The sequence below is a fragment of the Lithobates pipiens genome, unplaced genomic scaffold (genome assembly GCF_037356315.1).
Source record: "Lithobates pipiens isolate NorthernLeopardFrog02 unplaced genomic scaffold, aLitPip1_a1.2 Scaffold_10, whole genome shotgun sequence".
NCBI lineage: Eukaryota > Metazoa > Chordata > Amphibia > Anura > Ranidae > Lithobates > Lithobates pipiens.
The window spans coordinates 51,367,032-51,378,490 of NW_027507686.1; the positions used below are offsets into that span (position 1 = coordinate 51,367,032).

At 42.1% G+C, this 11,459-nt stretch overlaps 1 protein-coding gene across 1 annotated transcript in view; it reads left to right on the forward strand.

Moving 5' to 3' along the window:
- Positions 1-10,286, forward strand: part of NUP93 (nucleoporin 93) — a 42,834-nt gene extending 32,548 nt beyond the window's left edge. Inside the window, exons 19-22 of the mRNA XM_077454720.1 lie at positions 2,388-2,505; positions 4,241-4,324; positions 9,308-9,436; positions 10,080-10,286. Of these exons, the coding sequence (XP_077310846.1) occupies positions 2,388-2,505; positions 4,241-4,324; positions 9,308-9,436; positions 10,080-10,190 (442 nt within the window). The 3' untranslated portion in view covers positions 10,191-10,286. The remainder of the gene's footprint in view (positions 1-2,387; positions 2,506-4,240; positions 4,325-9,307; positions 9,437-10,079) is intronic.
- Positions 10,287-11,459: the final 1,173 nt, after the last annotated feature.

Sequence of the window (11,459 nt, forward strand, 5' to 3'; positions counted from 1 at the left end):
ATCAGGCTGTGGATCCTATAATTCCTACTCGGGTGGAAGTGAGTGCTTGACATTTTCAAGTATGCACATATTCCATTGTCCCTAGCTCCCGCCATGCAGTATACACAAAACCCCCATAAAAAAAATGTAAATCTCAAGGGAGGCTTGAAAATAGGTTTGCAGAGACTTTGCATATCTCTGCCTTCTAAGATTGTTGTGAGACAATGCTTTCTCTCATTTTTGGTTTTATTGGTATAATAAGTCATAACTGTGCGGAAATATTATTCTTAAGTGCACAGTGCTTGAAATGAGAGAAAACGGAGAAGTAAAGAATGCTTTCTGTAAGACCCAAAATATAGAGCAGACCGTATCAGGTGATATAGAAGGCCATCCATTGGTGGCAACAAGTACCAGTGTCTCAGGATTCGTAGACAGGATAAGTGCCTAGAGTAATTTTACAAAGGAGAGATGAAGGCAGACACTGTGATAAAAGCCAATAATTGCCCCTGTATGTGGTACTATACAGTATGGGGATCTGACTTTCACAGTGCAGTGTAGATTTTCCATGGTAGTACAGAGGAAGGGCAGCTATGAAGTCCATCATAGGCCTTGGCCCCCATATAATGGATGTTTTAATCTCACTGTTTAGTAAATGGACAACCTAACACAACTTGGTATGGTGTATGAATTTTGATTTTACATTGGCTTATAGGAAAATCAATCGGCACAAACAAAAATCCTAACACCTACAGCAGCTGTAACACTTAAGATCAATATACAAATCCCAGATATAAATCTTCAAACAGATAGTGCAGCGCTAAATAAAAAATACAAAATAGCTAAATACGATAATATAGACCTAATGGATTCATAAGTATATAAGCCTTTTGATAAATAAAGGGAGAGTCCATCCATGTAAATAACAAAGGACAGGAACGATAAATATGCAGAGAAATCCTCAGCTGTGATATAGTGTGTTGTATGAATAGCTTTTTATCTGTGTGCATTCAAGTGAATCAACCTCCACCGACAGTAGTACAAGCCGCTCACCTCACACAATGGACCTTGTGAACTAACAGACAGGTCTCATTAAGCATTCACCGCCACTAGGATAACACAAATGACCAATGCTTTTCCTTATTTCCTGCTAATGGTAGGCTCCACTGCTCCAATTCGAATACCGTATCTCTCGATCAGATCTCAGTCAGTGGTGTTATGGATACAATCGTGTTGCCATGTAAAATCAAAAAATATGCATAGTGCTCTCCATAATTGCCAATAGCAATTTATTAAAACTTAAAAGGTCTACTCACAAGAGCGACACGGAGTATCCATTGCTAAGATTACAGATGTTTTTCACAGCATGTCTCACCGAGAGACTGAGTGGAAGATGGCTGCAGCTGACGTGATCGGGTCCTCCTTCCCGCACGCATATCGTCCCAGTGAGTGAACTTTATCCAACAATGAAGTCGTCACAAATCGTCCTGGGTGTATGAAAGAAAAGTATCGGTGCCCATGGGTTTAAACGTTGAGTTTGCTTTGAACTGTTTTATTTCTGGTCATTAATCTAAATGTGTAACTTTATAATGAATTAAGCCGTATTGATTATTTTTAAAAGTTATTTTTTCCCTTTGTGCAATAATGGGTTAGATATTACTCATTTGTTTGCACCAGGAAAATTAAGGCAGGTTTTTTGAAATGGTGTTTTACAATATTAATACAATTTTTTTTTTTTCTTCCTGACATAACACAGGACAAGGCTGATCCATCTGTGGATTTGCTTGAGTCTCCTGTGTCTGTGTGAGATTCAGCTAAACGATGAGCTGATGGATGTCAGCTTGTGTGTGCCTGTGTGAGTTCAGGAGAGAAATTGATCTACTGCGCATGACAATTAGCTAGGTGGCTGTAAATAGAGCTGGATCGTGAGCCTCTGAATACCACTGATGAAGTCGCGCCCACTGGGACGATGCGCGCGCAGGAAGGAGGACCCGATCACGTCGGCTGCAGCCACCTTCCACTCAGTCACAGTCTCTCGGCAAGACATGCTGTGAAAAAAGTCTAATCTTAGTACTGGATATTCGGTGCTGCTCTTGTGAGTAGACCTTTTTAAGTTTTAATAAATTGCTATTGGAAAATATGGAGAGCACTATGCATATTTTTTGATTTTACATGGCAACACGATTGTAGCCAAAACACCATTGACTGTGAGATCTTATTGGGGGATCCTGTATTCGAATTGAAGCAGTGGAGCCTATCATTAGCAGGAATTAAGGAGAAACATTGGTCTTTGTGTTATCCCAGTGGTGGTGAATGCTTAATTAGACCTGTCTGTTAGTTCAGAAGGTCCATTGTGTGAGATGAACAGCTTGTACTAAATTTTGATTAACACAATTTCCTTTTTATTCTAGATACAGATCGCAGGGAACAAGCGCTGACAAATCTATTAGTGCCACATTTTACCTGCTGTTGGATTTGATGACGTTTTTTGATAGTTATCATGCCGGCCATGTAGATGTCGCCTTTGATGTAAGCTGGTATAAGGATACAGTTGTGTTTAAATGTGTGGTATTCTCTATTTTGCTGTGTTTAACACATAGGGGTTATCATGTCTGGGGCACCAGTAATCCAGCTCTGCAGATGTGCTTGTCACATCAGGAGGGAGAGTTATCCGCTTCAAAAAAAAATTTGAAATCACTGTTTTATGGATGCAATGTTTTCTCCTTCCCATTCTTCATGTACAACAGAAGAGTGATTTGTAATTAAAGTGGAACTGAACCCCAAAAAAGTAAAAAAATAATTGCGAAAAGGCAGGCTTTTTATTGCAAAAGGGACAAGTCTCTTCTGTAATTTAATAAACTTACCTGCCTGTTCACAATCTTCTGCAGAATGTGTGTGGGGCTGTGCAATGCACAGCTCTGTGTACATTTTGGTTCAGTGCCAACATGCCCGAATTAACTCCTGCAAAGGGCTCTCTCACACTTTTTAATGTCAGTTTTTACAGACACCACTTGATCCGTTGATCCCCGCTGAGCCGGTGGATGACAGATCTTTCGCCACTCACTGTGCAGAGATGGACCTGTCGGATCTCTCTCCCTCTATGAGGGATCGGATGAAACCACATCCACTTGTCCGTTTTTCATGCGATCCGCCAGACGGTTGGAAAATAGGGTTTCCATTCGTCTGTATTTATCGGATCAGATGTCGGCAGACATGTCACCACTGACATCCTTCACTCCATAGAGGTGACTGGAGCGTCCGTTCAGGTCTGCCTGAAAAACTGACAGGTGGACCTGAACAGTCTATAGGTGTGAAAGAGTCCTTAAACTCCACCTAACCTTTCTCTTGCTCTGGCCAGTACATAACTGTCATTTGGAAGGGATTTGATCAGTCTAAGCATATTTTTGATGTAATCGGACAGTGGTAAAGTAAAGACTCGTACACACTGAGCATTTTAGCCCCTGTGTGTCATACTGGCCTTTTCGTGCAGGTATGCATGCTGGGGTCATAGCTCAGTGAATGCATAGGGCCTCCAAATGTAAGTACCGCTCGACCTCTGTGTTTCCCCGGGCACACAAAAACCTGGTATTTGATGCACAAGGGCTAAATGCCCAATGTACATGTAGCTTTAATCTGCACACACAACAGCTGTATAATGTGGCATCCATATGTGTGTACAGACACCCAGAAATACTTGCACACATCCCCCATTTTCTTCTACTGTGCCCAAGGAGTCCTTTTTATACAGGACAGTCTAAGGACTCGCTTACACTGGATGCTTTTGCAGCTGCTTCTAAGGGTGTCTGCCTTCCCCCCCCCGCCTCTAAACTCCCCTGCATGTTGGCCTATGTGTCCATGCACGCATGGGCTTTTAGAGGCAGGAAAAAAAAAACGTACACACTTGAAAAGGGCATGGTGATGCTAGTTTACACAGTTCAACTTTGGAATGGGTGTTCTTTAACAACCTGGGGATACAAAGCATAGGAAGGCCATAAATGCTTTCTGTTTCAAAAGCTTTTATCCATTATACACAGTAGAACAATTGTTGGCATTCATTTTTGATGATTTGTCTTTTCTTAGTACTTTTTTTTTTGCTTTACTTAAGTTCAGCGTTGCCTATTACTACAGGTCTCTTCTAGTGCTCGGTTGCTATTGCTTGGTTGCATCTTAGTAGGTTGTCCAATACTGAGATATTGCTTAATGTCCAAAATGGCTTAAAATGTCATAGTTTTGTAATGGCCTGTTTTTTTTTTTTTTTCTTCAGATCATTGATAAGCTGAAAATTGTTCCGCTAAGTCAGGACAGTGTGGAGGAGAGGGTTGCTGCCTTCAGGAACTTTAGTGATGAGGTGAGTGGACACTTTTTAATTTTTTTTTTCCTTTCATTTTAACAGTGGGACCTAAAGGAACTGTGCGATCAATAATCTGGTTTCACTTTAACCACTTGACCTCCAGAAGATTTACCCCCCTTCCTGACTAGGCCATTTTGTTTGCAATAGGGCACTGTGTTACTTTAGATTTGCACAGTCATGTAACACATTACCCGATAAAATATATGTCCTTTTTTCCCCCACATATAGAGCTTTCTTTTGGTGGTCATTGATCACTGCTGCACTTTTTATTTTTTGCGCTATGAACAAAAAATAATTTTTTTTTTACTTTCTGCTATAAGAAAAATGTAAAAAATCTAATTTCTTAATTTAGGTCAATATGTATTCTGCCACATATTTTTGGTAAAAAAATCCCAATAAGCATATATTGATTGGTTTGCACTATGGGATATTTTTATTTTTTTACTAGTAATGGCTGCGATCAGCGACTTATAGCTTGTAGGACTGTGATTGGACACTAACACACTTTTTTGGAAACCAGTGACGCTAATACAGTGATCAGTGCTAAAAATATGCACAGTCTCTGTACGAATGGCACTGACCGGGAAGGGGTTAAAAATCAGGGGCGATCAAAGGGCTAAATGTGTGCCTAGCTGGTGTATTCTTAGACCCCTTTCACACTGGGGTGGTTTTTAGGTGCTTTAGTGCTAGAAATAGCCTTTGCTATGTGCCTGAAAACCGCTTCCTATTCATTGCAGTGTGTCTTTTCACACTGGAGCGGTGTGCTTGCCGGCCTTTTGCGAAAAGTTCTGCAAGCAGCATCTTTGGGGCAGGTTGGGAACGCTCTATTTAGTGCTCCCAAAATGCCCTGCCCATTGCACTAAATGGGCAGCGCTTCCAAAGCGCCTTAAAAGCACTTTGACAACGCCGCAAAACGGGACTCTTTACCCATTTTTTGGGGTTAAAACCACCCCGCAAATGGCCAAAAAGCGCCGCCAAAATGAGCTTAACGGGTGCGGTCAGTGTGAAGGTAGCCTTACTGTGGGGGTAGGTGCTTGTACTAGGGGAAGACATGGATCCCTTTGCAGAAACACCGGATCCATGTCGTCCCTCCTGAATCAGCCTTGGTTACATATTGAAGACTGCAGTTCTGCCTGTGTAGAGAGTACCAGAAGACATCGAGTCCACTGTACCCACCCATCGGCAGGTTCTGCTGTGAATAATCACAGCTGGACCGAGCTATCGGCGGTTTGCACACGTGCCCGCTACCTGGAAGCGCAGGATCACATATGTATATGTGATCGCACACAGCAGTCATCCTGTAGCAGTAAAACTGCTATAGGATGGTTGCTAAGTGGTTAAAGGAGAACTTCGAACTAAATCAGAATAAGAGGTTGTGTAGTGAGCAGTAAGTTCTAGCAGGAAATCTTTTGCTCAACTTATAAGTATTGCACTTTTTACATACTACATTCTTCCTTGATTCTTCTTTAAAATCCCATGCACTAAAGATTATTGCACCCCACCCCAAAATCAGAGAAATGCAAACATTACCTCATCCATGGGCATGCAATTTCACAAATTTTAACTACGATTAATGCTTTCTAATCCTCATTTGTCTCTGGATGTCTACATTGTTTTTAACTTGAATTGTAACGTTACCCAGTGTATGATGATCTAATTTAAATACATAAAATTTGCGTTTTTGGCTATAAAATTACCTAAAGCCCCCAGAATGTTATATATTTTCTGAATACAAAGGCCCTGTAGAACAAAGGCTGGCAGTGGCAATTTTATATGTTGTCCCATATTTGCGCAGCTGTTTATGAATTTAGATATTTTCTGTAAAAATACAATGAAAGGAATTTTAGTGCACACAAACATCTGTTTTAATTCCCAATTTTTGTTGTACAAAATAAGAGGAGGCGGTGTTGAGTAAACGGATACCAAATATGTCAGGTCTTAAAGTGTTAATAAAGTCCAATTTTTTTTAAATTAAAATAACAAAGATGTTATACTTGCCTTCTCTGTTCAGTGGTATTGCACAGCGTGGCCTCGATCCTCCTCTTCTGAGATCCCTGACAGCGATCTTGGCTCCTCTTCTTAGGGACTACCATAGCCAGCCGCTGGCTGTGGGAAGAGTGAAGTATGTGCGCTCCCGACCTGTGTGTCTATGGAGCTACACTCCATAGACTTACACAGCGGGACTTGGGCTACTTCCTCCTCACTGCATCTGATTGACAGCAGCAATGGCTCCTGCTGCTGCTGCTCGAGTGCTGTAAAAAGAGGGGAGAATAGATGCAGCCGTACACAGTGCTGATCTCTTCTCTCTGCTCTTCCCCTTCACACAGGCAGGGGGGGCACAGAGAAACTGAAATGCAAACAATACATTAAGGTAAGAAAAGTTTTTAGGTTTAACACTTTAAGGCTGTGTGCGTGCCTGCAAAATGACAAAACATTTCTAATTAAAATAGTTGATGCTTTATCCCTCCTACTGCTGAGTCTATACAACCTACAGATCTGAAGGTGAGGGGTTTTACACAATTTCAAAGGCTGCAGCCACTGGGAATGTGTGTGTATAGCTGACTGCCGGCTGTCAGATAGAACCGAAGTGGTGGTCAGGCAGCTGCCTCTTTCTTCCAAACTCGCCGCTCCCGCTTCCTGCTGTCACTTGTAAACACAGAAGCCTTTCTGTGTGTATAAGGGACAGCATTGCCCTCAGTGGCTCCCGGATCTAACAGATTCCTGCATCTACTCACAGCGTGGAATGGTGGGAACAGATCTCCAGAATCTAAGAGAAATGATCTCCCTATAAATACACAGGTAGTAGAGCCACCTACACAGGGAGCCACTAGAGCTGGGCCAGTTGGGTGAAAGATGGGAGGAAGCTTTATGGGGGGGGTTGAGGTTACAAACGGTACACCCCAAAACTCTGCACTCTGTACATAATGCACCTCTGCACATAGCACACTCCTGAACGCTGCACTGTGTACATGGTGTAGTCCTGAACTCAGCATGTAATGCACTCCTGAATCGTGCACCCTGTATGTAGCGCATCCCAGATACAACTGGTCCTTTGAGGGCAACCATACTGCTGATGGGGGCTAGAGTGTCTACTTTCAGAATAATATATCATGTTTTGGGGGTTTATGCAATCTTTACCACTAAACTGATTTTTCTAAAACGTGTGCAAAAATGGCTCTGGCAGCGAAAGGGTCAAATGCCTTTTTATAGCTCATCATTTCAGTGTAAATTTGCACATACTGCGGTGACGAGTGTTTTAGTGCATTGTAAAATGCCTGTCGCTGCAAGGACATACAGGTAACCAGTTGTTTTGTATGTGTCCCATTCACACTGCAATGAAACCTAGGAGTGCAGTAAAATGCACACATGCTGCGCACTGTGAGGTATTGCATGGCACTGTACCTCAGTGCATTGTGCTGTGGTACATTACCATGAATGAAGTGTACGTTTTGTACTTTGTACAATACAAGAGAGCTGTGTAATGTTCTGAATAGCACACCACACTGCCCCCTGCCAGCAATGGAGAGATCCATCACGTCTCCATTGTAGTGTGAATTCATCCTTAAGTCCCTTTTTCACACTGGCTCCTCTGGGAAGCGGGATCCGCTTGCTCATCAGGGGATCTCTCCACTAATCCCCGCTGAGCGGCCGGATGACAGATCTGTGTCCGCTTCGCTATGTAAAGCTCTGTCCGCTCTAGTCTATGGGGCAATCAAATGTAAACAGACTGCCTGTCTGTCTCCAACCAAAGCCATTTGATCGCCTGTATAGATGGATGGGGAATAGGCCTCCCAGCTGTCTGTTCTTGGCATCAGCCACTCCATAGAAGAGACTGGTGGGTCCGATCAAGTCCGTCTGAAAAACTGACAGGCGGACCTGATCGGAACACCCGTTTAAACGGGGCCTTGGCATTAACTGTAAACGAGGGACCTAGAATGGTTACTCTCACACTTTCCTGCATCCTGAAGGGACGGAATGGCATCTTCCACACCACTCAGCCTGGTCTTGGAGTGTTTGACTCATTCCCAGAGTTTTTGTAGATCTTGTCTAATAAGTGATGTATCCACTTTCACCTCTTCTATTTTATCAGCATGGTTTGGCAAGACGAAATAGCTTCCAGCACCTTAGTGTTGCTTCCCGTCAAATCATCTGTCTCTCCAGCCGAGGCGCCACCATCTTCATCTTTTACCTGGTGGCGAAATCGCTCCATTTTGGCCCTGGTTTCCATGGATTTTTGGGTGGAGACATGACGAGATAGGATGTAGGAGCTTCCTGGAGTAAAACCAGGCTAGGCAGGAGATCATAGGGTCACAGAATCCATAGAACAGGAGATCAGACAAGCTGAGCTCTATACACAAACGTCCTACTCCATGCCGTGTCAAGCCACGCCCCTGGATCTGCATGTGTGTTTTAGGCAATGGGTGCTTTTAGGGTTTTAATTATTTTTTTTTTATTTATGTTTGTACTTACATTTGTTGTGATCACAAGGGTGTTAACAGCTGCCTATTAGATTCCTAATGCCCTCTACTCCACCCGATCAAGCATAGCAATGTTTCGATCAGCTCTGCACTTGGCTCACTGGCCTGGATTTTTACAGCTCCTCCCACTCATAAAACTGCAGGCAGGAGCATGCTTTAGGCCTTATTCACACCATATGTGCAGAAATACTGAGATGAGTTTACATCAGTTTTAATGCGCATTTCAGTAAATTTTGTACACATATATTCCTGCCCAGAAAACAAAACGGTATGTGATCACTGTTGTGCTGTGAACAGGGAAAATCGTGTGTCTAAAAACGCACGTCTCTGCACATGGAGTGTCTTCATATGTAGGACATATGAGAGATGTCTTAAATTCTGAAGAGGTTAGGTGAAAGACAAGTAAAACAGTATTACGGTAGTCAAGGTGGGAAGTAATGAGAATGCATATTACTGTATTTCTACTCTGTATATCGTTTGTGTTCTGTTTTTTTTTGCACAGATCAGACAAAACTTATCTGAAGTTCTCCTTGCAACAATGAACATATTATACACTCAGTACAAGAGGCTAAAAGGCAGCGGACCCTCCACTGTTGGAAGACAACAGCGAGTTTTAGAAGATAAGGACTCGGTAAGTGAGAATTCAAAAAACAGATATGCATACCTATGTGGTAGCGCTTCTAAATAAATATCTCTTGATTAAAATATACATGAATTCATCTAAACAATCAAACTTCATAATAAAGTGCAAGTGTCACTGTGCAAAAGTAGCAAAAAAATGAATTAAGTGATGAAAAATTGTGATAAGTCCACAGTATTGGAAAAGGATCTTCTTAAGAAAATAATATGCACTAAACAGTCTCTAATTATGACTCCACTCCGCGACTTGTGCCCCCCTTCACCGAGTGTAATACAGGCTCACCTCCATGGTAGACCCCCAAGGGGTCAAATGAGTTTATAAGCTGATAATCGGAGTCCTTAAGACACTGTGCGATTGGCCTTTTAAGAATGGCTCCACATTGGTCACCAGCAACTCCAAAATGACATGGAAAGACAAACGTGCTTCCAATAGTGCAGTACCTAGGTGTAAGTCTGAACAAACCTCACCACCCCAGCTTCATACAATGCACTCACATTTATTGGTTTAAAATAAGGCATATAACAAAAGGCAGCAGATCTCACCAATTGTGCTGATAATCCCACCGCCAGGCTCGGTAAGTTGTCTTTTATAGCAAACTTTTACTGCTTCTAACGAGTGGTGTTGTCTCTAACAGGCCTTGCGCAGTCAAGCACGCGCCCTTATCACCTTTGCCGGAATGATTCCCTACAGAATGTCTGGAGATACAAATGCTCGACTTGTACAGATGGAGGTTTTGATGAACTGAAGCAGAGAAGATTTTCATAAACATCTAAGAAACACATTGTTTCGTGATTATTTTGTTATATCACAAATACAACTTTTTTTTGTTTTTTTTTTTCAATCTCTTGTGTTTATTATATTTGGTTTATATTCTTATGTGCTGAATGATTACCTTACATTTGTATGGAAAAATTAGTCTAGCAGACACACTAGTGCTTGGCTGCAAACTGTAAAGTAACGGGCATAAAGCTGGCCTTACACTGGTAGTTTTTCATATGAATGTCAGTAGAAAACGTTTTTCCAGTACATTTAATAATGCCTACAGAAACTTTACAAACGTTTGAAAGTACTTCAAGATGTAGTTTTCTTTAAATATTCGGTTTTGGAAGGAACATAATTTCCTGAATGAAAACCACATACATTGTTAGAAATTTGTTTTAAAAAAATTTGTCATCCTGCACCTTCAAAATTACTGACACGAACATTGATTTTACCATACTAATTATTAGAAAATCGAACAAACATTCCAAAAACAAAAACCTTTCTCATGGTACCTGTGTATGTGCTGCTAAGTTAAGACATTTTTTTACCACAATGCATTCCCTGCATAAAGATAAAGATGTGCCCCCCTTTCCCCAAAACACCTGTATAAATCCAGTGCTGCATCTGGTTTCTCTTTCTTCCCTCCCTGTTCCCACAGGCTTTGTTGAGGCACTGGAAGCCATTGGCTCCTGCTGCCGTCTGTCAAATCCTGAGAGCAGGGATCCAGGCTAAGCTATGCTTTGTGGGTTTATGGAAGCACACAGCCCGGCTTGGGAACAGTGCCCCCCATGGGATGTAGCTTGCTATGGGGGCACTTGGTAAGGAGGAGGGGAGAGCACCAGCAGGAGACCCAGAAGAGGATTAAGGGGTCTACTCTGTCAATGTCATTGCACAGAGCAGGTATATGGAACAATACCTTTTCAACTGCTTTAAGCAACACAATCCCTTTTTGTAGACATGCGTTTTTCTGTTTGCTGCTGTTGGCCAAAGTAAGTGACGGAGCATCAAGTTTATGCAGATAATGGGGCCACCAAGTGAAGCAGCTTCTTTGTACTGCACCTGTTCACTTTAAAGCAGAAGGTAATTTCTGGTAATATTTACAAAGCCTGGCCCAATGTAAGTACACTATATTGCCAAAAGTATTGGGATGTCTGCCTTTACACGCACATTAGCATCCCAGCCTTAGTCCATAGGGTTCAATATTGAGTTTGCCACCCTTTGCAGCTATAACGGCTTCAACTCTTCTGGGAAG